The sequence below is a fragment of the Eubalaena glacialis genome, chromosome Y (assembly GCF_028564815.1).
Source record: "Eubalaena glacialis isolate mEubGla1 chromosome Y, mEubGla1.1.hap2.+ XY, whole genome shotgun sequence".
NCBI classification, from domain to species: domain Eukaryota; kingdom Metazoa; phylum Chordata; class Mammalia; order Artiodactyla; family Balaenidae; genus Eubalaena; species Eubalaena glacialis.
The window spans coordinates 4,695,697-4,721,899 of NC_083737.1; the positions used below are offsets into that span (position 1 = coordinate 4,695,697).

Consider the following 26,203-nt stretch of genomic DNA (forward strand, 5'->3'; position numbering starts at 1 on the left):
CACTTTAACCAGATCCCCGGAAAAACAGTGGCCGGATCCGTGTAGGTACATTTGCATTTCAGATACAGCCCCGACATTTTGGGGTATAACTGTAACCAAAGATGGCCTGGGACACACTTCCCATTAGGAAAAGCCAAACGCTATCGTTGTGTGTCTGTGACCGTCCTGCGTTTCTTTTCCGAAATCGTCCCTGGTGTGTTTACACCAGCGGCCCGTCAAGTTGCATGCGCTGCATTTGGTAGTTCTCTGATTGTTACCTGCCTCTTAGTATTTTTAAAAATAGTTCTTTTGAAATAATTAAAAGATTTATCAGAGGCTGTCAAGAAACGCTCCGGGAGCGCAGCTGCGCGCCTCCCCCATGGTGCGTATCTTACATGACTGCAGTCCAACAAGCCAGGGCTGGAAGCGGCCTTGGTCCCGGTGGTTATTCGCCAGACGTGGCGACCGCCCGCCGGGACTCGCGGGCACCGCGCGGTCGGCGGAGCGCGCCCCATCCGCATCCAACTCCAGCTTTATTTTTTAACTTTACTTTTCTTTGAACCACGCCCTCCCGCTCCCCAGCCGGTCCCGCCTCCCCCCAGCCTTCCGGGCTGGAGCGCAGCGGGCGCGGGGACAGGCCCGCGCGTCTCCAGGGGGAGCTCGGCCGAGACCCCATCCCTGGGGCGCCCCGGGGCGCGGAGGCCGCGCGGGAACCTCCCCGACCGCGCCCGCCCCAGAATGGCGGGCGAGGCCCCTGGCGCCCGGGCCCTGAGGTCCCGGGGCGGGGGCGCGGAGGGGGCGGGGCGCGGCCGCGCGGGCCACACCCCCAGCCCGGCGGGCAGAGTCGGGGCCGGCGCCCGGGCGGGCGGAGGGAGCGCGCGGCCCCGCCCAGGCCGCTTCCGCCCGGCCCCCCGCAGCGCGCACGCAGCGCCCGCGCGGCGGCGGCGGGCGCGGGACGAGAGGGATGAACAGGCAGCCGGGCGCCCGCGGCCAGGACCCCGCCTCGCGCCCGCCCGCCCTGGCCGCGCCCCTCGCCCAGGCCGCGCCGCGCCCGCCCCCAGAGGCCGCTGGCTACTCCCACCGGCTGCCGCCGCCGCTCCTGCCCTGAGCGCCGCCCCGCGCCCCGCCATTGTCCCCGCCGCGCCGCCAGCTGCGCCCGGCCGCCGACCGGGAGGCGGGGGCCGCGCATGGGTGGGCGCCGCTGATGCCGCCACCGCCGCCGCGCCGCCCTCCGAGGCTGCGTCCCGGGAAGCCCGGCCCCCCGCGCCCCCCGGCCCGGCCCGGCGCCCCGGACCTGAGCGCGCCCCCATGGAGGCGCCCGGGCTGGCCAAGGCGGCCGCGGCGGACGCCGACTCCCGAGAGAGCTCGGGGGAGACCCCCGACGGCGCGCCCGCGCACTTCCCCGGCCCCGGGGCGCCCTCGCCGGAGCCGCCCGCCTACCGCTCGCAGGACTTCGACACGCTGGCCACCGTGGGTGAGTGCGACGCGCGGGGACCCGGCCCGCTGGGGGCTCGGCGCCGCCCGGGAAGCCGGCGTCAGACAAAAGGCTTGTGTGCGGTCGCCCGGCCGCCGCCCGGGGAGGGCCCTGCCTGGTCCCGCCTGCTCGGGGTCTCCGCGCGGGGCTCCCCCTGCGCCCTGGGTCCCCCGAACGCCCCGAGACTTGGAGGGCTTCCTTCCGGCCCCCGAGAGCCTCCCCGCCTGCGGGCGCTCTGCCCCGCACCTCCAAAGTCTCCTGATTTGGACCTTCCCGCCCGCCCCCCAACAACCTCCCCGGTGTCTGGGCTCCCCCGACGTCACAGGACTTGCTGGGGTCACGTCACATTGAGGACGTCGCGCGCCCTCCCAGGCAGGGGCCCCCGGGGACGGAGGCGGCGGCGGCCGCGGAGACCCTTGCAGACCTCACCTTGGCCAGGCTCCCCCTCTGCCCCGCGTCGGGATGCTCCCGCCTGGACTTGAGAGCGTATCTGGAACTGGGGGGTCCGGTGTCCCGTGGCGTTTTAGGGGCGCGGGGCGGCATTGGGGGTGAATTACGCATTTCCTTACCCTGCCGTATTTTCCGTCTGTGTATCCGGAACTGGGCATTTCTTTTATGCGGCACTGATTTCCTTTTTGTCGTCCTCCTTTGAGCCTGACCATTCCTGGGCAGCTGGAAACGTGAAGTCTCCAGTTCCCTGAGTGCTTGGATCCCAAAACGTGTTGGTGTATGGAGCCCGCCCTGAGTGGGTCAGAATATCCCAACTCCACAAGGGCGCTGCCTTCAAGCTATGGGCTCAAGCCAGCCTGTGGCTTTTTAGCAACTCTTTGTTGCTAAGGGAGTTGTCCCAACCTGTCAGGAAAGAATCAATGGGGAAGGGGGCACATACCTTAAATGACCCTGGAGCAGGGGTACCCAGGTAGTTTTTCTGGCCCTTATCCACCTTCTCTTGGAAGGGAGGAAGCATTGGCCTCAAGGGCATGGCTTGGGGCTTCATATGACCAAGGGGCACAGCCAGAGTGGCATTAAAACTACTCAGAGTGGCCTTGAAACCTTCCCTTTTCCGTCAGTAGCCTTTTGCCCGTGTGTAGTTGGCTGTGAGGAAGGGGTGCCCAGGAAGCCTGGTTTGGGACTAGGAAACCCGACTTGGGACGGAGGGGACAGAAGGCACCCTCCCTCTCTCCTGCTTCTCTCCTCCTCTCTCTAAGCCTTCTCGCCCATCTCCTCCTTCGTTTTCTCTCTCTCTCTCTCTCTCTCTGTCCATCTCTCTCTCCCTTTCCTGTTTTTCTCTCTCTCTCTGTGTCTCTCTGTCTCATCTTCTCCATCTTCTGTCTCTCTCCCTTTCTTTTTCTTTGTCTCTCCCTCCCTCCCTCCCTCTGGGGCGCTCTGCAGGGCTGCTTTAAAAGCTCGCTGTGTTTTGCAGGGTAGGACACGAGGATAGAAACCTACACCAGTGCAGTCACACCGGTAGGTGGAAACACAATTCAACAATGGAAAGTTGGTGGAGGACCTGCCGGCCCTTGGCACACAGCGCTGGCAACTGGATCTGTTTTGGGCACTTAAGCAAGTCTATTGTGAAAGGTGCCAGGGCACCAGGCGGGGCATGGGCTGGTGGGTGGGCTGTGGACGTGACATAGCCTGGTGTCTGCAGCTGCCTGGGGGCCCTTTGGGTGCTGCCTAGTGGGCATAGGGTGCCCAGTGAGCCATCTTGTCCTTAAAAATAGAATGTCACTGCCTCTGGGGACTGAGCAGGGCCGGGTGGGGGGGAAATGAGCTCTCCAGTTGTCTTTCCCTTTCTTAATGAAGAAGATACTTACTCTTCAAGGATAACTTCCTGTGGGTTCCAAGGGTGTGAAGGGAGAGCCAGGTCACACATGTTCAGGATGTTGGACCGGCAGGGGCCTGGGACCCAGGGTGTGTGTGTGTGTGTGTGTGTGGCTTTGCAGCTTTGGTGGCTTTTTTAAATCACCTTTTGCCAGCACTTTCTTTAATATTCCGTATTTATCTGTGCATGGTTAATCTAAGAAACTAAGAATAAGCTTTTAAAAAATCCCAAACCCATCAGAGGTGTTACAGTTTCCAGTAACTTTAGACCATAAAGTGTCATGGACAAAAGTGAGGGGCTATGTTGGGCTCTTTACCCACAGTTAGAACGCAGTTGGGACCAGCATGGTGCCTCTTCATCCTAAGCTTCGGGCCCAGGAAACTTAAGTTCCCTTTGACTGCTCCTGGACCCATTCCTAACTGTCCCCCATCGCAAACAGGCACCCACAGTGGCTCTGAATCGTCTGAGGCCATCTGTGTGCATTTCTCCAGCTGAGCAAGGCTGTTTTCCACAACTTGAAACGAACCCACACACAAAACAAAACAAAACAACCACCCCGACAAACCTCTCAGCCTTTCTTAACATACCACAATCCCCACCCCCTTGGAGCCTTCCAGAATGAGTCAGGGTGGAAGGACCAGGCTGGCTGGGCTTGTCCTCCACCCTGAAGTTCTGAAGTTCTGGCCTCACACAGTTGTGCATTTTCACCTGGTCTGATCTCCACTCCGGTGTGTGAGCTCTTCTTTTTCTCACCAACAGGCATTTTTTTCATCCTTTTCTTTTGCCTGTGAGCTGGGCCCCGGGGAAGGCGCCCGTGGGACAGAATTGCTGACTCACAATCCCCCAAGGACGGTTGTGATGATGAGCGCAGGTGGAACGCTGCAGGTGGGCACAGATGTGCGTCTGCATGATTTAGCAAAACTGGCAGTGGCTGTTCAGATGGCAGGACCCCCAGGAGGATTGGCACCAGGATACCAAGACCCAGCTGGAAGCAGACGGCCCAGTTCACGGGGCGGCCATGACACCTTGGAGATAAAATAAGGAGGAAAGTCAGTGACCAGTAAGGTCTCAGATGCCCTTATTCTGTGCTCCTGGATAAACTGTCTATGGGAAGTTGTCCGTGTTTTAGGTTGATTAGCTCTCCACAAATTCAGACAGCTTGGAAGAAAGCTCAGCTTGTGTTGGTGAAAAATCTCATGGGCATTTTTTAAAGAGCGTGGAAGGGACCTTGGGTCCTGTCTCGGCCAAACTGAATTCATAGATTGAAAAACAGGCTCAGTTACAGAAGGAATGGTGTGCAGCCCCCTGGTCCACATTCCTGGTCCCGGTAACCAAGCTTGATTTCTTGCTATGAGCACGAACAATGGTGCTATTAAAGATAAATGTTTTGAAGTAATGATAGGCGCACGGGGGATTCCAAAACCTGCACCTAGGCCCATGCACCCTTCATGAAGTTTTCCCCTGTGACGTCTTCTGTAGGTGTCACACAATATCAAAACCAGGACGCGCGCCGGCGTGGGGTCCATCTTGCTGAGAGATCACAGACCTTAATCAGTGCTCCCACTTTTCATGGGAACTCTTTTGAGTTTGTGAGGAGGGGGCATCGTGTAGTTTTGTGCAGTTTTATCCTGTACATCCATCTGGGCAGCCACCAGCACTGAGATCAAGGCACAAAGCTCATTCCCTGACCACAGAAACGCGTTCACGCCTGACTCTTTGTATTTTTTTACTATCACATCACGCTGTCAGAAAGTTGTTTTTTCTTAAGACGGAGGAGACCTTCCGTAGTGAGTAATTAAACCTGCACTGTTGTCTCTTACATTCATTTTCCTCCCTGCTGATAAGATTCTCTCGTGCACTCTTGGTTCCCCAGAACCGGCCCTAATTTTTCTCCCTCCCACCTGGACTCCCAAACCATCACCGGAGCAGCACACCTCCGCACTGGGGAGATTTCCCACTGCATGTGAATGACTTCTCCCGGGGGCGATGTTGACAGAAGCCATTAGGAGGGAACGTTGCTTATTGTGTAGCGATACCCAGAAAATTGTGTTCACCTTTTAATCTGATTCACCTTGAGTGGGTGTGAATGGTCGTGTCAACTTAAGAGCGTCACAGGAACTTCGAAAGTTAGATAAAATACGAGAAAAGAATATTTCTTTTTATAAAATTACGGAAAATTCTAGAAAAGAGTATTTCGTCTTACAGAAGTCCTGCAGGCTGTTCCTCCTCATTTTAAAAAAAACTTTTACTTGTTTTTTGGTCACTTCAGGTGGCATGTGGGATCTTAGTTCCCTGACCAGGGATCGAACCCGAGCCGCCTGCAGTGGAAGCGCGGAGTCTTAACCACTGGACCGCCAGGGAAGTCCCTGTTCCTTCTCATTTTTTAAAAATTGCGGTGAAGTTCACATAACACAAAAGGAACCATTTCAAAGGGAACCACGCCGTGGTGCTTTACACATTCACAAAGTTGCACGACCCTCATCTCTGTGAGGTTCCAGAACGTTTTCGTCTGCTGCCCCCTCAGGGTGACCCCAAACCTATGAGCAGTCACCCCCTGTTTCCTGCTCCTCCGGCTGCTGGGAACCCACATCTGCTCTCTGTCTCCATGGATCTGCTTGTTCCATGTCCTCTTCATCTTACGCACTCTGCTTTCTTACTTTCCATCTCCAAGGGGATGGCGGGGGTGGGAGGAGGGGTGGGACTTTGGGAAGAGAAGCTTAGGAGATGCAGTAGTTCCTGCACAGGAGAAAAGGGAAATGGGCCAGAGGAGAGAAAGTACAGGACGGTAAGGCTCAGCTGAGGCCCAGCCAGGAGGAGAAAGGTGCAGTCAGTGAGAGAGACAGGGTCACAGACACGTGCACACAGAACCTGCTCTCCTGGGTCGGATAGAGTCCCCCTCTTCCCCCCAAATCCATGTCCTCTCAGAACCTGGCAACGGGACCTTGTTTGGAAACAGGGTCTCTGCAGATGTCATGAAGTGAAGGGTCTGAGACGAGGTCCTCCTGGAGGAGGGTGGCCCTACATCCAATGACGGGGTCCTTCTAAGGCACAGAAGAGGAGAGACCCAGACACAGAGCAGAAGCCCAGGGAAGACAGAGGCAGAGACGGGAGGGATGCAGCCGCAAGCCCAGGGACGCCTGGAGCCCCCAGAAGCTGGAAGAGGTGGAAAGGACCCTCCCCTGGAGTCTCTGGAGGGAGCGCGGCCCTGGGACACCTTGACCTCAGACGTCTGGTCCCCAGGATGGGGGAGGATGGATGTCTGTGGCTTTAAGCTCACAGTTGGTGGGAGCCCCAGGAAACTAATACACCTGCCAGAGAGGATTGCAGAGTTGATTTCTACGTGGCTTTACAGCTTGGTCCATGAAGCGGTTTCCCCAAATCCTTGGAGGTGGAGGACACCAGGTTACATGTATTTTCCGAGGGCGTCCTCATCCCACACAGCATGTGGGTGCGGCTAAAGCAGAACTCACTGTTTGACAGAGGTCATCCCCCGAGCTGGATGGGGCAGAGTTAGTTCCCATGTGGTCAGGCCAAGGGGCGCCATCTTGAATCCATCCAGACCTTGTTGTCTTGATTGGCACCAGCTGCCATAACAGAATACCGTCCACTGGGTGTCTTATCAACAACGCAGATTGATTTCTCCCAGTTCTGGAGGCTGGAAGTTCGAGATCAAGGTGCCAGCGTGGTTGGATTTTGGTGAGAGTCTCCTGGGTTGCACTGGCTGTCTTCTTGCTGTGTGCTCAGATGGTAGAGAGTAGAAAGCTCTTATAAGGACACTAATCCCATTCTGGGAACCCCACTCTCATGACCTCATCTCATCCTAATTACTTCGCAAAGACCCACCTCCGGATACCGTCACGTTGGTGGGGGAGGGGGGGATAGGGCTTCAACATGGGTATTTGGGGGGACACAGACATCCATTCCATAACACTGGGTTGACTTCTCTTTACATGTCGCCCTGCCTTCTTCCTCTTGAGCTTCTGCCTTTGGGGTGCAGGTGGCTGCCCGAGCACCAGCCTCACCTCGTCACATCCTGGATTCCTTACAGGAGGACACCTCTCTCCCTGGATCTGGGGACGACCCTCCTTGTCCCGACTTGGCTCACCCATGGGGATGAGGGCATGGCGCCATGATGCTGGTCTCAGACCTGCTTCTGGGATGGCTCTCTCCACAGTTGGGGACCACCAAGGAGGCCATGTCTGTCACTGGAAGAAAAGGGCAGAAACGCCACGTGACACAGACACAAGCTTCCCCTTTCCGGGGTCACTTAAAGCTTGTAAGCATGATGTTCTTCCTGAGAAACACGTGTTCACGATTCTCAGTGCATCTCCTTCAGTCTCAGGAACAACTTCTTGGGGATTTCTTGGTATTTTCCCCCAAGTTTGTTTGTTTGTTTGTTTGTTTCAAACACCCACATGTCACCACCTTCACACCATTTTAAAATGTTTCCCTTTTTCCTCTCTCCTTTGAAAACTACAAATGCTCTTTCTTGCCGGGAAGACCAGTAAAGAACTGAGAAAGGAAGGTTCACTTTTTCAAGATCATACCTAGTGTTCTGGTCGGAGCACAAACATCTCCCTTGATTTTTCACAGGGACCTCCGGGAGGAGTGAGGCAGGGCGGGGCATTTGGGGGTTTTCTCCCCAAATGGTCAGGGTGCTGGCTGATTGGGTTTCTGGTGAGAGCAGAGGGTTCCTGGTTGGCAGATGGCTGTCTTCTTGCCATGTCCTCACACGTCCTTTCCTGGGTGCCTGTGCAGAGAGAAGGAAGTGCCCTCTTGGATCAGGACTCCACCCATACGACCTCATTACTTCCTTAGAGGTTACATGTCCAAATACGGTCCCACCAGGAGTTAGGGCTTCACCGTATGAATTTGGGGGAGACACAGACATGCAGTCCCTAACAGTGGCTGAGACAAGAATCAGGGGTAACTCCAAGGTTTGGGGGTTACCTGATTGGAAAGCTGTGCCACCCCTTGGAGACATTGAGGGGGTTAGGGATGGAGCAGTGTTTTGGGGGAAAAGGCCAGGAGTACTGTTCGGGACATGGTTAGTTTGATCTGCCTGGGAGACGTCTTTGTCGTTATCTACATCATCACCATCACCTTCTGCCACCTGCTGCCACATCCTGCCACCCTCCACCAGTATCATCAGCGTCAGTTCTGACACTCGGGGAACTTTCGTGTAATTGAAATTCACAGAAGGTTGTTTTAAAGTGAACAATTGAGTGGTGCAGTGTTGTGCAACCACCACCTCTATCTGGTTCCAAAAGATGTTCATCATCCCCCAAAGGACACTCTCTGCCCATTAAGCAATCACTCCCCAGCCCCTGGCAAACACTAACCCATGTCTCTGTGGCTTTGCGTGTTCTGGACATTTCACGTCTATGGAATCATACACCGTCTGGCCTTTTGTGTCTGGCTTCTCTCGCTGAGCTTCACATTCTTGAATTTTATCCTGGTAGCCTGTGTGAGTGCTTCATTCCTTTTTATGGCTGAGTCATATTTCACTGTGTGGATGGACCCCATTTTGTTTCTCCTGTTGCTTAGAGAAACAATGTACCACAGACTGGGCGGCTTGAACAATAGGAATTTATTTTCACACAGCCTGGGAGGCTGGAAACTGAGATCCAGGTGTGGGCAGGGCTGGTCCCTCCCAAGGCCTCTCTCCTGGGCGTGTAGACGGCCCTCTCCTCCCTGTGTCCTCACGTGGTCGTCCCTCTGTGTGTGTCTGTGTCCTGATCTCCTCTTCTTGTAAGGACACCAGTCCTATGGGATCAGGACCCACCCTTGTGACCTCATTGTACCTTCATCCCCTCTGTAAAGACCCCATCTCCAAATACAGCCGTATCCTGAGGTGCTGCGGGTTAGGACTTCAAGATGAAATTGTTTGGGTGGGGGGACACAATTCAGCCCATAACACCATGAACCTTTTAATGCATCATATGGTACCTCAGCCTCTTTGGAGTTCCCATGATGCACTAGTTGAGCCTCACCCCAGGTGGATTTGGCTGATTGGAACCAAGGTAAGCACCATAATATCATCACCTTCATCATCACCATCACCACCATCATCATCACCATCATCACCAACGTATCACCACCATCATCACCACCATCACCATCACCATCATCACCACCATCACCATCATCACCACCATCACCATCATCACCACCATCACCATCACCATCATCACCACCATCATTACCACCACCATCACCATCACCATCACCACCACCATCACCATCATCACCACCATCACCATCACCACCATCATTACCACCACCATCACCATCACCATCACCACCACCATCACCATCATCACCACCATCACCATCACCATCATCACCACCATCATTACCACCACCATCACCATCATCACCATCATCACCATCACCACCACCATCATCACTACCATCACCATCATCACCACCATCACCACCATCACCATCACCATCATCACCATCATCACCACCATCACCATCATCACCACCATCACCATCACCATCATCACCACCATCACCATCATCACCATCATCACCATCATCACCATCATCACCACCATCATTACCACCACCATCACCATCATCACCATCACCACCATCATTACCACCACCATCACCATCACCATCACCACCACCATCACCATCATCACCACCATCACCATCACCATCATCACCACCATCATTACCACCACCATCACCATCACCACCACCATCATCACCACCACCACCATCATCACCACCATCACCATCATCACCACCATCACCATCATCACCATCATCACCACCATCACCATCATCACCACCATCACCATCATCACCACCATCACCATCACCATCATCACCACCATCACCATCATCACCACCATCACCATCATCACCACCATCACCATCACCATCATCACCACCATCATTACCACCACCATCACCATCACCATCACCACCACCATCACCATCACCATCATCACCACCATCACCATCATCACCACCATCACCATCATCACCACCATCACCATCACCATCATCACCACCATCATTACCACCACCATCACCATCACCATCACCACCACCATCACCATCATCACCACCATCACCATCACCACCATCATTACCACCACCATCACCATCACCATCACCACCACCATCACCATCATCACCACCATCACCATCACCATCATCACCACCATCATTACCACCACCATCACCATCATCACCATCATCACCATCACCACCACCATCATCACTACCATCACCATCATCACCACCATCACCACCATCACCATCACCATCATCACCATCATCACCACCATCACCATCATCACCACCATCACCATCACCATCATCACCACCATCACCATCATCACCATCATCACCATCACCATCACCATCATCACCATCATCACCATCACCATCATCACCACCATCATTACCACCACCATCACCATCATCACCATCACCACCATCATTACCACCACCATCACCATCACCATCACCACCACCATCACCATCATCACCACCATCACCATCACCATCATCACCACCATCATTACCACCACCATCACCATCACCACCACCATCATCACCACCACCACCATCATCACCACCATCACCATCATCACCACCATCACCATCATCACCATCATCACCACCATCACCATCATCACCACCATCACCATCATCACCACCATCACCATCACCATCATCACCACCATCACCATCATCACCACCATCACCATCATCACCACCATCACCATCACCATCATCACCACCATCATTACCACCACCATCACCATCACCATCACCACCACCATCACCATCACCATCATCACCACCATCACCATCACCATCATCACCATCATCACCACCATCACCATCATCACCACCATCACCATCATCACCACCATCACCATCACCATCATCACCACCATCATTACCACCACCATCACCACCACCATCACCATCACCATCACCACCACCATCACCATCATCACCACCATCACCATCACCATCACCACCATCATTACCATCACCATCACCATCATCACCATCACCACCACCACCATCACCATCATCACCACCATCACCATCACCATCATCACCACCATCACCATCACCATCATCACCACCATCACCATCATCACCACCATCACCATCACCATCATCACCACCATCATTACCATCACCACCATCACCATCATCACCATCATCACCATCACCATCATCACCATCATCACCACCATCATTACCACCATCATCACCATCATCACCATCACCATCATCACCACCATCATTACCACCACCATCACCATCATCACCACCATCACCATCATCACCATCATCACCATCACCACCATCACCATCATCACCACCATCATTACCACCACCATCACCATCATCACCATCATCACCATCACCATCATCACCACCATCATTACCACCACCATCACCATCATCACCACCATCACCATCACCATCATCACCATCATCACCACCATCATCACCATCATCATCACCATCACCATCATCACCATCATCACCATCATCATCATCACCTTCATCATCTTTTCCAAACACAGCCTCATCTCGTTTTCCAGGACATATGATAGCGTCTTTGCACGGATTTGGCACTCGCTCCTTTCGGCGTACCTGTCGTGCATCCCCCCCTCCGATGCTCAGAGCACCTCCTTGTTCTGACTCTGGAGTCAGGGAGCCGGGGGGGGGGGCAGGGCTGGGCCCGCACAGGAAGCCCAGTGCCAGCTCCCCTTCCCTTGGTCTCCTGTTGTGATCTCTCTCGTGGCCTTCCCCACCTTTTGGCTACTGTAACAAATTACCTCAAACTCAGTGGCTTAAAACAACATGCATTGATTAACCTGCCGTTCCAAGGGTTAGGCGTCTGGAAATGGTATTACTGGTTTTTTTTTTTTTTCTTTGTTTCTTTTTGGGCCGTGCTGTGCAGCTCGCAGGATCTTAGTTCTCCCACCAGGGACTGAACCGTGCTCTCAGGAGTGAACGCTCCCAGCCCTAACCACTGGATCGCCAGGGAATTCCCAGTATGGCTGGGTTAAAACCAAGGTGTGGGCAGGGCTGTGTGCCTTTGGGAGGCTCCAGGGGAGAATTCGTTTCCTTGCCTTTTCCAGCTTCTAGAAGCCGCCCGCATTCCTTTGTTTATGATAATCTTCCTTCGTCATTGAAGACGGCGTTGTCGGGTCAAACCCTTCTCATGCTGTTTCTCTCCTGTTTCTCTCGGATACTTCTAAGGACCCTGGTGATTCCACTGGATTCACCCAACTAACCCAGGGGCATCTCACTATTAAGGCTCTGCTGATTCACCTCTGTGGTTAGCACCTTGAAACTCAATTCCCCTTTGCCACGTAAACGAACATGTCCCCAGGTTCTGGGGATTAGGACAAGGACATCTTATTCTGTGTATCGTGCACCGATTCTTCTAATCTACTGTGTACGCCTCACCTGAGACACGGCACTGCTTTGGAGAACGTGACGGGTGGATGGCTGCACCCAACCTGGCCTCAGCCCTGGTCTGGCGGCATTGACTTCCACAAATGGAGGGACCACAGTAATAATAAAAAGCTCTTCCGTTACTACCTGGGAGGAGAAATGGGAGATCCACTGACCAACAGATGGGGCTGGAAATTGTGTGTGTGTGTGCCCGTGCGTGTGCACGCTGGGGAAGGGATTAATGAGTTACCTGAGGCTGTCACATCTGTGCCCTCTTTGGAGGGGCTGGAATGGTGTCACCACTAACTGCCACCTCCCCGGGCAAGCAGCACCAGTTCTCGTGTTGCAAGAGAAACCCCAGTGACGGGACTGCTCCAAGATGAGATGACAAAGCCTTATACCTTCGAGGAGCTTCTGGCCCCAGGATGGACCTTTAGACACAGGGCTGTGACCCACATGCAGGCAGGTGTCGTTAGCCACGTGGAATCCCAGAAACAAAGCTTGTGTCCACGTGGAGGCGGGAGGTAAAGGTGGCGGCGGGCGGATTGTTCTCCAGGAGGCTTGAGCATGTGGGTTGATTGGACAACACGGGTACGTTTACTTATCTTTTTTTTTGAGGAACTCGGCAGTCTCCCCCCACCGCCGAGGTTACCCTTGGAAGAATAATAAAAGCAACACTACGAATGCGTCTAAGCAGCCCCTAATTCCAGGAGCGTCATTCCCACCCTGCGTTTCACGGGGTGGAGAGATCTCCAATGCTACGCTGGGTTGGGTGCAAAGGATGCTGCGTCTCTTGCTACATCCTTACGGCGCTTCGGTAAACGTCCGCTTGGCATCTGGGTTGCGTCCAAATAGGAGCATATGTTACAAATAGCTCTTCAGTGCCTTTGAAGTTATCCATCGAGAACTCCAGTCAAGCATCCTGAGTGCCCCTGAGGCTCGTCCCATTGGAATGCCCTGTATCAGCCAAGGCCGCGGATGGAGTGAGGGCGTGTGTTCTAGGATGCAGGTCCTTTCCTCCTCCGGCACGGACGGGTCCTGCTACCCTGGGGCGTAGGAACATGAAGGGGACATTCTTCACGTGGGTGGCTGTCACCCATCCTGGGAGTCACCTTGTCCCCATGGGGGGGCTCCCGTCGGACCCCTCTGGGCCGTCCTTCCAGCCTTTATTTCGTGCCAGGTGCTGCCGTGGCCTCCCCAACACCTGCTTGGCCCATTGCCTCCCGCTTAGTTGAGGACGACTGTCAAGACTAGACTCTGGGCGTCCGAGGTCCCCTCCCACTGGGTGATTCCATGCTTGAAAAAAAGACCCACCTTCGGCACCTTGCACGTCTGTTCACCCCACTTACCATTTGGAAATTCACGCTGGCTTTCCCTCCAGTTACAGGAAAAACAAACCGTCTCCCAGAGCCCCTGCTCAAACGCATGAGTTCCTGAAAATCATTGCACCCAGCTCGCTCCCATGTCGTGAGCTGGTTTCTATATGCATTCTCTCGACGTGGCTCCTTTGGACACGTTTTTGATCAGGCGGCTCATGGAAGGCGTTTGGAGGGCAACCTCCCCAGGGTTCCTGTAAAACAGTTGACAGTTAATTCGGTTGATGATTTCACCCTGCTGGATCATTATCTCGGGAGCCACTTCACTGAACAAAAGACCAGACCGGGCAGATCTGAGGGTTGGGTGGGGCCGGCAGGGCTCTGCTGCTCAGAGGACGGCCTTTGTAATGCTGAGGGCACCTGGGGTCTGAGGTTGGAGGGGCAGACAGAGGCAGGGCTTTTGTGTGCCCACGCCTGCATGTGCCTGGGTGTGTGCGGTCGCGGGGCAGGGGGCTAGCAGGGAGCGGGGAGAGGTGGGTAGTTAGCCAGCTTACGTTTGGGGACGATTCCAAAAAAAATCAGCACAGATTGAAAACTCTAGCTTGGAGTGTCCCCCCACCCCCACCCCCAAATCGAATGGGCATCCAGAAGGCCAACTATCTAGAGTTTCCTCTTTTGGAAATTCTGCGTGGGTGCTAGTTTCCATTTGTCCTTACACCTTAAGGGAAAAAAACATTTACCCAGAAAAAAACAAAGCACCAGTGAGTCAGAGTATTGGATCCTTGAATATAAATAGTTCTTGTTGGCAGTGATTTTACTCGTGAAGACATTTAGTTGATCCTGCAAAAGATTGGTTAGCGTGTTCTTTTGGTGATGGATTCTGAGGCGTCCATTGTATTGATTTGGGTCAAAGCAGCAGCTTCTTGTTGCCTTGATTATTTTATTCTCTATGGCTTTCTTGTTTTCTTTTATTATTATTATTTATTTCACTGCGCTGCATCTTAGTCGTGGCATGGGGGATCTAGTTCTCTGACCAGGGATCAGATCCAGGCCCCCTGAAGTGGAAGCGTAGAGTCTTAACCACTGGACCACCAGGGAAGTCTCTTTTGTTTTCAGTTTCATGTTTTCTGCTTGTAAAGTTAGTAAAGACCTAACACAAAGACCCGGGTTAGGTCTTTATTTCTGCTTGCTTTTGGTTTATGTTACTCTTCTTTCTGTAGTTTTTTTTTTTTCTTTTTTTCTTTTTTTGGTCTTTATTTACTTTCCCTGGTAGTAAAGTGTTGTATTTTGATTGAGATTCTGGGCTGCTCCTCTGAGCATCCCAGAGGGCCGTGGAAGAAACGGAATCGTGACCCAGGGGAACTGCTAAGCCAGCGTCATCTTTTCCCACCACCCCAGGGCAGCCCAAAGGCTCACCGCCTCATCTTGGTCGTTGGGGGGGGTCTTGCGCTCTATGCACTGTGGCTGGTTGACCCTCTCGCAGGTTTGCTTCCCTCTTCCAGCTGCTGCTGCCTTCGTGACAGTTCCCCATCCATGATTGAAAACCCCCAGCTGCTTCCCTGGGGAACAAGCCACAGAAATAAGCATGGAGAAAAACGAGTCAGCGGCCACCTGCTCCAGAAGCCTGTTTCTAAGTGCAGCGCCTTTCAGGACAGCTGCTCGGCTTCCTTAAAAGCAAACGTAAAACGAGGGCGCCGTCAGCTTCAGACCTCAGCTTTAGAGTCCCTGTCTAGAACTTGGGATGCCATTGGCAAAACCGTCCGTGGGAAGGGTGGTGGGTGGGTGGGTGTGTGGACTGAGCTCTTTCCCTCCTGGGTTATCGGTGGGAGATCTCCTACCTTTGTAAAAGGGAAACCGACGTCTTTCTGTAGTTGTCCAGTGATTTTCTGTGCTTCTGTTTCTCCCTGCACTAGTGCATACACAGGTGTGCACACACCCATGCGCACTGGAAAATTTTTGGCTGAGGGGGTGAGAACCCTTCTGGCTGTTGAAAACACTCCGATTCTTCGGACGTTGACAAATACTCTGATGAAACCTGAGACCGGCCACCTCTTTGGATGGGAAAAGCCATCTCGTGTTGGCAGGCCCGCTGCCTGGCCTTCCTGTTAAGTCAGCAGGGCAGGTAGTTCCTAGGTAGACGGTCCCGAGTCTGCCCCAGAAGGTGGTTTGTGAATTGTCCCTTTAGAATGTTTTTGTTCTGGAAACAGTGCAACCTCTGACGGTCCGGGTTCCAGGCTGCTTCCTTTGCAGCCCAGAAAAGAGTAATGAATCGTGACAAACATCACACAGTGATAGGAAAGTAGAAGGCAGGATTCGTATAAAATGAGGACGCCAGCCCAGCCCAGGAATCACTCAGTAGCACAGACAGCAGGAGTCTTGCATGTGGATTCTTGAAGGACCACAGATTTGCAGGAGGGCCATCAAGACGGAGTGGGCAGCTTTTATCAAGGCTCTTGAGGAATGGAACCATTGTCTTTCTATCGATTTTATTTGTTGCCAGCATTAAACTTGACTTCCCAAGTGGCTGGCATGGCATTGCCCTTTGAAACAGGTCTCTGGCTGTCCTGACTTCACCTGGACTGGCCATGCCCGGGTTTGTAGAACAGTGTACTTTGGGTTATGAACATGTTCTCTGGCTCTAGTTGGGCAAGACTCAGGCACGGGCATTGGGAGACACACTCGTTTTTGTCTTCTTAGTAGATGTTTGGATTCCATGTGCTTTCCCAGGACGTGGTTCGCCTGTATCGCGCAAAGATGAAGGGTGGATGCTTACCCCAACCTGGGGCCATGGGGGACTTTTAAGATGACTCCTGGGGACCCTTAGGTCGCTCCCTCCCAGACCCCCTGGCCTCCATCCTTAGTCTTTGGGGAATGAGGGTTATGCTGTGGGAATTGGATATCCTTGACAGGTAGGAAATCCTGGAGGAAGATTGTTGAGGGAAAGTGGGTCTTTGTCACATTCTCAAATGACACCTTTGACCTTGGTGACAAGGTTCTGGTTTGAAGTGAGAATCATCAGAAAGACTCTGAATGGGAGACAGTTATATTTGATTATGTGTCACTTGTTCAGGTTTTCAGAATGCCTGTATTTAGTGCCGTGAGCTCTTAAATGATCACAAAATAGATACTAAATGAGCATGAAAAGGGCGGATTGTAATACCTAACATAGTCATTCAAAATATGTCTCCTTTGCAGAGCCTAAACTAAAAAGACTGTAAAAATATTTCTTTATCCTGTTTGGAAAATGCTGGCTCTTGCGAAATAGTCTATTTAAGAGGCAGAACGAAATGCCTTTTGAAAGACCGCATCGGTTATGCGATGGGTTGCTAAGGTCGGTCCATAGCTGAGATGAAAGTGGTTCTCAAAGTGGGGTCCTGGGGCCCATGGGAGTTCCTTATGGGACTCTATGAGGTCACTACGACTTTTGTAAGAATACAAAAGCATTATTTGCTTTTTTTTTTCCTCTCTCCTTCTCGCATGAGTGTTGGGTGGAGTTTCCAGTGGCCACCTGACGTGTGATGATGGTTGTCTCTTTGACCACCAGTGAAATGCATCCTTGAGGGCTCTTGTGTTTTCTGTATTGTTGTTTTACTTGTCACCGTGGCTGCTATCGAGAGGCACCCCCAAGCCCCACACCAACAAACGTTCCTCAGGGGTCTTGATAGATTTTCAGTGCATCCAGAAATCCTGAGATCGGAGAGTTTGAGAGGTGCTGCTTTGAGCGTGGGGGGCTCTGAAGTGGACACTGAGGGGCTTGAAGGTGGCCTGGGTCTATGTCTACCACACTCTGTATCACTCTGTACCCTGGGGCACAGTAGGGACCCCAGAATATTTGTCCAGCCAGACCCTGGAAGAATGGATGTGTTGCTGGCTGTCGGTTACCCTGGCGAGAGTTCAAAGCGTGAGGTCAGTTTGAAGAATGGGAGGGTCACCTCTCAGGGATGTGATCAGCTAGAGAGAGATGAGACAAGGATCGGGGTCAGGGGCTTTAGAAGAAGAGAGATTCTTGTGCTCCGAGAGCCCAGCGGTTGGTCAGCTGGGGGATATTTCAGCAGGATCCATGCTTTCCATTAACCATCACGTGAATGGTCTAAACATTGTGAAGACTATTATGCAACTTTAGTACTGTTTTCTGTTACCAAGAATAAGTTTAGGGCCGAGTCCTGATTCTCCCGTATCATGAAATAAGGATGATTCACGTCGTTTGGGAGCAATATGGCGGCCTCAGCCCTATTATGCACATGAGCCAGGCTCCCGAGTAGACTCAACAGGACTAGTTTCAGCGTGTTCGTATGCCTAGTTCTTGACTCATCTGCCTCTCCTGGATTCTCTCATAGCAAACTTCTTCTCTTGTTCTTGGATTCTCTAGAGCAGCATGGTCCAACAGAACTTGGGTGCCATGAGGACCACATCCTATAATCTCTGTTGCTATGGTGACCAGCTGATGCATCAGCTTCTTTTTTTTAAATTTATTTTACTGAAGTATAGTTGATGTACAATATTGTGTTAGTTTCAGGTGTACAGCAAAGTGATTCAGATATACACATATATATATATATATTCTTTTCCATTATGGTTTGTCACAGGATACTGAATATAGTTCCCGGTGTTCTACAGTAGGACCTTGTTGTTTATCCATCCTATATATGATAGTTTCCATCTGCTAACTCCAAACTCCCAATCCATCCCTCCCCCACCTCCCCTCCTCCTTGGCAACCACAAGTCTGTTTTCTATTTCTGTGAGCCTATTTCTGTTTTGTAAATAAGTTCATCTGTGTTGTATTTTAGATTCCACATATAAGTGGTATCGTATGATATTTGTCTTTCTCTGTCTGACTTGCTTCACTTAGTATGATCATCTCTGGGTCCATCCATGTTGCTGCAAATGGCATGATTTCATTCTTTTTGATGGCTGAGTAATATTCCATTGTATATATGTACCACATCTTCTTTATCTATTTCTCTGTCGATGGGCATTTAGGTTGCTTCCATGTCTTGGCTGTTGTGAATAGTGCTGCTATGAACATAGGGGTGCATGTGTCTTTTTGGATTACAGTTTTGTCTGGATATATGCCCAGGAGTGGGATTGCTGGGTCATCACCAACTTCCTTATTGGATTCAATCTCACTTCATTGGACTTTAAATAAGCCCCATGTGTCTGGTAACTGCTGCATTGGACAGCATAGCTTACACACTTAAGAATCTCAGCAGTCGTGTAGGTAAACAAAATCAGACATCAGAATTCCTTCCTTCTGGGGTGCCACTACCTCAGGATCGTTTTTAAGTGATTTCTCAGACACTGTTAGTGATACCGATGGAAACAGCTCTTTAATAAAATTCTCGGCTGTCCCCTGATTCATCGTGACACCTGAGATAAATTACACGTCAAAAAGACCTCCTTTCCCTAATATAAGTAAATGTCCAGAGGCATACGTATATTTTCCAAAAGTGATTGAATATCAGCTGCTATTTTCTAAACATCTCTGGTGGCACGTTCCACACGGACCCCTTATAGCATCTCTTCTGTTTCTATATGAACCATATTCTCATGGGTACTTGAGGATTTCATAACAAAACACTTTCAAACGGACAAAACATCTTCACTGATGGGAAGATTGAGCTTGTCAGCAGAAGACAAACTACATCTTCCTTGAGAAGATGTAGTGAAAGTTATAGTTTTAAATATATTTACACACAGGCATAGCTTGCTTTATTGCACTTCACAGATGCTGCGTTTTTTACACATGGACGGTTTGTGGCAGCCCCGCCTCGAGCAAGCCTGTCGGGGCCATTTTTCCAACAGCATTTGCTCCCTTTGTGTCTCTGGGTCACATTTTGGTCATTCTCGCCATATTTCAAACGTTTTCATTGTGATTATATGTGTGATGGTATCTGTGACCAGGGAACTTTGATGTTACTACGACGGGTCCCTGAAGGCTCGGAGGATGGTTTGCAGTTTTTGGCAAGAAACTATTTTAAAACGAAGGTCTGTACATTGTTTTTTAGACATAACGCTATTGCACACTTCACAGACTACAGGGGAGTCTGTCAACTGGGAAAGATCACTTTTATATGCCCTGGAAAACCAAAAAATTCCTGTGACTCGATTTATTGCCATATTTGCTATATTGTGTTGGTCTGGAACCCAACCTGTGTCTCTGAGGTCTGTGTGTGTGTGTGTGTGTGTGTGTGTGTGTGTGTGTGTGTAATTTATTTCCAGCCTCTCCCCATTGTAAATATTGCCAGAGACTTTTTTATTAATTAATTTTTATTGGAGTAGAGTTGCTTTACAACGTTGTGTTAGTTTCTGCTGTACAGCAAAGTGAATCGGCTCTACGTATACATACATCCCCTTTTTTTTTGGATTCCCTTCCCATTTAGGTCACCACAGAGCACTGAGTAGAGTTCCCTGTGCTATACAGTAGCTTCGCATTAGTTGTTTATTGTATACATAGTATCAATAGTGCAGAGACTTCTGATGTCATGTGGCAACCTGACTGCACACAGATGCCACCTGCTTGCTGGTATGTGCACACACACACACACACACACACACACACACACACACACCCCTCTCAGTCTCCCTCTCCCAAGTTTCCATTAAACTGATAAAACAGTTTATTTTCAGGAACACAGGAATAACGTAGATACAGACAGACATCACGAAGGAGCCGCAGGTGTCACGCACAGGGTAGAAGTCGCATCAGACTTCCGGACAACCAGGAGCCGACGGCAGTGTGTAGGATAGTGTGGATGAAGCAGCTTGGGGAGGGCTGGACACGCCAGACCCCAGACGAGCTCTAACGAGTGAGGATTGAGTGGGACTTCCCTGGCGGTCCAGTGGTTAGGACTTGGCGTTTTCACTGCCGAGGGCCCAGGTCTGATCCCTGGTCGGGGAACTGGGATCCCCGCAAGCCGCATGGTGTGGCCAAAAAAAAAAAAAAAAAGTAAGGATTGAGTAACGAAGCATGGGGATCCCTGGAGAACTCCACAGCTCCTGTGATGAGCACGGCGCCCAGAAAACCATCGGCACTGTGGGAACAGTTTTATTTAATAAAGAGACGGAAGGCAGTGGTTGGTCTCTAAGGGTAACGTTCTCCTAATTCTCTCATGCCGAGGGTCCCAGCCTCGCTCACACGTGGAAACTTGAGTGGTCCTCTGTAGACCCTCATTCCTAACAGGAAACAACCACCAAACTCGCCTCGTTCGATAGGTTTACACAGTCTGAGACATCAAGATAGCAAAAGACTTGAGATCCCAGAGAAAGCCAATAATTCAGGGAACATAAGAGACGGTGAAAACAAACAAGGGAACATAAGAGGAATTTTTTTTAAAGTCTCACTTCGAGTCATATTTTCAGAGAAGTTTGACAAGATACTGTATCCATCAACAATAATAGGAAGTTCCAATAAAAGAGAAACAAAAGAGTTTTCAACAGGATGGCTGGATATTACAAAGGAGAATTTTCTAAAGTCCAAAGGGTGATCTGATCCATCCTTGTGACTTCAGTTATCCTCGTGGAGCTGGTGGCTGCCAAAGGCACAGCTGTCACCTGCATCTTTCTCTTGCGAGCTGCAGGGTGGTCTCCAAGGCAGTGCCTGTTGGGTGGGTTTGTCTCTCTCTCCCCAACATCCAGGGGGCCCCTTATATTAATTTCCCGAGGCTCTTGTTACAAATCGTTACAAACCAGGTGACTTACAGGAATCCATCCTCCCCCATCCTGGAGACCAGACGTGTGAGATCAAGGTGTCCCAGGGCTGCGCCCCCTCCAGAGGCTCCAGGGGAGGGTCCTTCCTGCCTCTTCCAGCTTCTGAGGGGCTCCAGGCGTCCCTGGGCTTGTGGCCGCCTCCCTCCCGTCTCTGCCTTCATCTTCTAGGGGCTTCTCCTCTGTGTCTGTGTCTCTCCTCTTCCTTGTCTTAGAAGGACCCTGTCATTGGATGTAGGGCCACCCTCATCCAGGAAGACCTCATCTCAGACCCTTCACTTCATCACATCTGCAAAGACCCTGTTTCCAAATAACGTCCCATCCTAAGGTTCTTTGGGGGCTCGATTGAACCCAGTACATCCCTGCTCCTCCAGGCATCCGCAGGGTCCAGCATGGAACTTGTCACCACCCTCCCCAAAACAGAACAACTCAGTGGACCCTTTGGACACCTGCCAGGGTTGCCTGTTTCCTGTCTTTTTTTTTTTTCTTTCGTAGACCATACACTGTATACTTTTAGAGTGAGTTATGCATAAAAGTCTGTGCAAACAATAACATATTACAATAGCATTCTCAAAAAATCCTACTATATTTTAGTGTTGTTAAGCTATATAAAATACATCTTTATAAAAGTACAGGATCTTTTTTCAAGTTTTAAATCACGACCTTCTCAGATGCCTCAGCGCTACCCTGTGGACATCTCCTCCCTCCCTCTCCCAGCCCATCCCCTCCCTCCCTCTCCCAGCCCATCCCCTCCAGCCTCATGCAGGATTTGTTCTTTCACTCCACGCTAGTCTTTTGTCCTTCCTACTGGCTTCTGCAACCGCAGGGAAATCTCTGAAACAAAACGGAAAGCACACCGAACTCAGATCAGCCGGGCACTTCCCCCTGCCCGCCGCGTGATTTCCTGTAACCCGTTGCCTAAAGAACGCGATGGAAGGATTTCAGAATCTCTGCCTTCTCTTGCCCTGTTTCCTCCATACTCATGAATCTCGATTCTCTCTGTGGCCTTTGCAATCCTTAATTTCTTTTTTTTAAAAATTTTTAAATTATTTTATTTTATTCTTTTGGCTACATTGGGTCTTTGTCACTGCATGGGGCTTTCTCTAGTTGCAGCGAGCGGGGGCTGCTCTTTGTTGCGGTGCGTGGGCTTCTCATTGCGGTGGCTTCTCTTGTTGCGGAGCACGGGCTCTAGGTGCGCGGGCTTCAGTAGTTGTGGCGCGCGGGCTCAGTAGTTGTGGCTCGCGGACTCTAGAGCGCAGGCTCAGTAGTTGTGGCACATGGGCTTAGTTGCTCTGCGGCATGTGGGATCTTCCCGGACCAGGGCTGGAACCCGTGTCCCCTGCATTGGCAGGCAGATTCTTAACCACTGCGCCACCAGGAAAAGTCCCACCCGTCCTTAATTTCAATGAGCCTCTACTTTCCAGTCTGCCCCACCCTCCAATTTCCACTGGAAACTTCCCTTCCTCAAAAATGAACGTCTTTCCCGACCTTCACCCCAAGGTGAGGTCCATCCGTATGTTCCTCAGCACACCTGTGTTCTGAAGTCCTGCAGCCTAAGAAGCCCATGAAACACAGATGAGCGCGTCAGAGTCAGGATGGCTGTTGTCATTAACGTTTACTGTCAGCCTTTCCCGCACGATGGTAACAAAACAAAATAAGATATCGGGGACCAGCCTTGTGTGGATTGTGGCTGTTTCTGAATCGTGCAGAGCGTCCAACACACAGCAATATATCAGTAGTGGTGGGACGGATGCCTCGCTTCATTAGATTGACCCAGTTGGTTTTTTTTTTTTTTAATATTTATTTATCTGGTTGCACTGGGTCTTAGTTGCAGCTCACGGGCTCCTTGGTTGCAGCATGCGAACTCTTAGTTGTGGCATGCATGTGGCATCTAGTTCCCTGACCAGATATCGAACCCGGGCCCCCTGCACTGGGAGTGTGGAGTCTTAAGCACTGCACCACCAGGGAAGCCCCTGACCCCGTTTTTGCTTAGAGAGCTAGGTGGTCTTCACAGCGTGGACCACATATGCCATCTGTTGTCAGAGGTACAGCATTCTCTACATTTCCAGAGGGGCAAATTGACACCTGACGCAAGAATTGAGCATGAGCTGAGTTGCAGCATCTTGAAGGCTGTCCAGTATGACGGCTGCTGGCCACGTGAAAGACGATCAAAGCCAGTCACCCAGTCTCCGGAGCCGCTGTGAGCTTGTGGCCACGGGTTGGACGGCACGGATGTAGACTGTTTCTGTCACCAAAGAAAGTTCGACTGGGCTGTCTGGCTCCAAGCTGGTGCTTCTGAACTGGGGGCGATGCTGCCCCCAGTGGACACTTGGCAGTGTCTGGAGGACATTATTGATTGTTACACCTGGGGGGATGGACACCAGGGAAGCTGCTCCACACCCCACAGGGCCCAGCACGCCCCACATCCGAGACTCATCCAGCCCCAATGTCAGTAGTGCTGAGGCAGAGAAACTCTGCGTTGACATGAGAGACCCTGTCTGTCTGTCTATCAATCATCTATCCATCCACCTATCATTAATCTATTATATCTATGTACCATCTATCAAATCTATAAATCTTTCATCTATCCATATCTATCTATCCATCTATCATATACCAGTCTACCTATTATCTATTTATCCATTATCTGTCTGTATTTCTCTATCATCTATCTACCATCTCTGTATTTCTCTATTATGTATGTATGTATCCATCTATACCTATCTCAATCTATCCATCCATCCATTTATCATCTATCTTCTATATCCATGTATCCATCCATCCATCCATTTATCACCTTTTTCTATCTAGCTGTCATCTGTCATCACTCTTATTTATCATCTACCACCTACCTGTTATCTATCTTCTATCTATCGTCCATGCATCATCCATCTGTCTATACCAGTGGTCTTCAACCAAGGGGATTCTACTTCTCGTGGGAACACTTGACAACGTCTGGAGGCATTTGGGGTGTCACAAATGCAGGAGGGGGGGTACTACTGACACGTGGTGGGTGGAGACCAGGGATCCTGGTCCACACCCCACAGTGCCCAGCACACGCCCTCCCCCCGACCCCCGAATTATCTAACCCAGAGTGTCAATTATGCTGAGGTCAAGAAACATCTCCGTGCATTGTTGGTAACTTTGGGGGGTGCTATGACATCATCACATCCCACCCTGGATGCAGTACAGGGCTGTGACTTTTAACCTGCCTGCCTTGTGTTGTCAAAGTACAAAGACCAACCTTTGTGCTCCTGGGTAGAGAGTCACCAAGCGCGGTTCAAAGTCCCTCATATCTGCTCTTAGGGAGCCCAATGCAGGGCCAGGAATTCCAGGCGTTTCCTTGCGTTACATTCGTTAGTGTTGGGGTTGCTGTGAGGGACTTCCTGTGTTTCTTGTGTCTTTCGTGATTATACATTTTGTATCTTTCTTAGGAGAGAGTGTAACTTAGTAATTAATCTGTAAATAGAAGAATTGTGGTTCTGAAATATCTGTTCTGCCCCAGGGACTGTGAAATGGAATGTGGCTTGACTAAGCAACATTTTGAGGGCATTGCTTGTTTTTGTTTTTTAAAAATCTGTCTAGACTAGTGAACTCACAACTCTAACCCCTCCCACCCAGGACTCAGCTGAATTGTGTCTAGTTTATTCAGCTGATCTTTGAAGTTAAAGATTCCAAGTTTAAAAAAAAAATCCTCATAACTTTATCCAAAGCACACATTTTTTGGGGTGAATTTTGCTTATTAAGAGAGAATTCACAAACCATAAAATTCACCCTTTCAAAGTGTACAGTTCCACAATTCTAATTTTTTTTTTGTTTGTTTTGTTTTTTTTTAAAAGGTTTTATTTATTTATTTATTTATTTATTTATGGCTGTGTTGGGTCTTCGTTTCTGTGTGAGGGCTTTCTCTAGTTGCGGCAAGTGGGGGCCACTCTTCATCGCGGTGCGCGGGCCTCTCATTATCGCGGCCTCTCGTTGCAGAGCACAGGCTCCAGACGCGCAGGCTCAGTAATTGTGGCTCACGGGCCCAGCCGCTCCGCGACATGTGGGATCTTCCCAGACCAGGGCTCAAACCCGTGTCCCCTGCATTAGCAGGCAGACTCTCAACCACTGCGCCACCAGGGAAGCCCCACAATTCTAATTTTAATCAGAGTTAGCACACATTCTTTAAAAAACACCTTCTAAAGGTTTTTTTTTCCCCTGTAAAACAGAAGTTTGTACTAGTTTGCAGCCGTAATTTCCAAAAGCCAACTTTGAAAAGGAGAACTGCAGGCTTGGGACACATGATGTCATGTACTGTAGTTTATCAGCTTTTCTGATGTTACCTTAAGGGGGGAAACCTCAAGGAAAAGAACTGGGTTTTACAATGATACATTCTTTCATTGTGGCGTAGTAATTATCTTGCAATAATTATATAATGTATGTTTATTGAAATGATCAATTTAGCA

At 50.9% G+C, this 26,203-nt stretch overlaps 1 protein-coding gene across 3 annotated transcripts in view; it reads left to right on the top strand.

The window, feature by feature from the left end:
- The first annotated feature begins 1,210 nt into the window (after positions 1–1,210).
- LOC133082912 (cAMP-dependent protein kinase catalytic subunit PRKX) overlaps positions 1,211–26,203 on the top strand; it is an 82,131-nt gene continuing 57,138 nt past the window's right edge. Inside the window, exon 1 of one of the 3 annotated variants that reach the window (XM_061179595.1) lies at positions 1,211–1,453. In XM_061179595.1, coding sequence (XP_061035578.1) covers positions 1,288–1,453 — 166 coding nt within the window. In that variant the 5' untranslated portion in view covers positions 1,211–1,287. The remainder of the gene's footprint in view (positions 1,454–26,203) is intronic. The other 2 variants (XM_061179593.1, XM_061179596.1) reach the window with 2 other exon arrangements.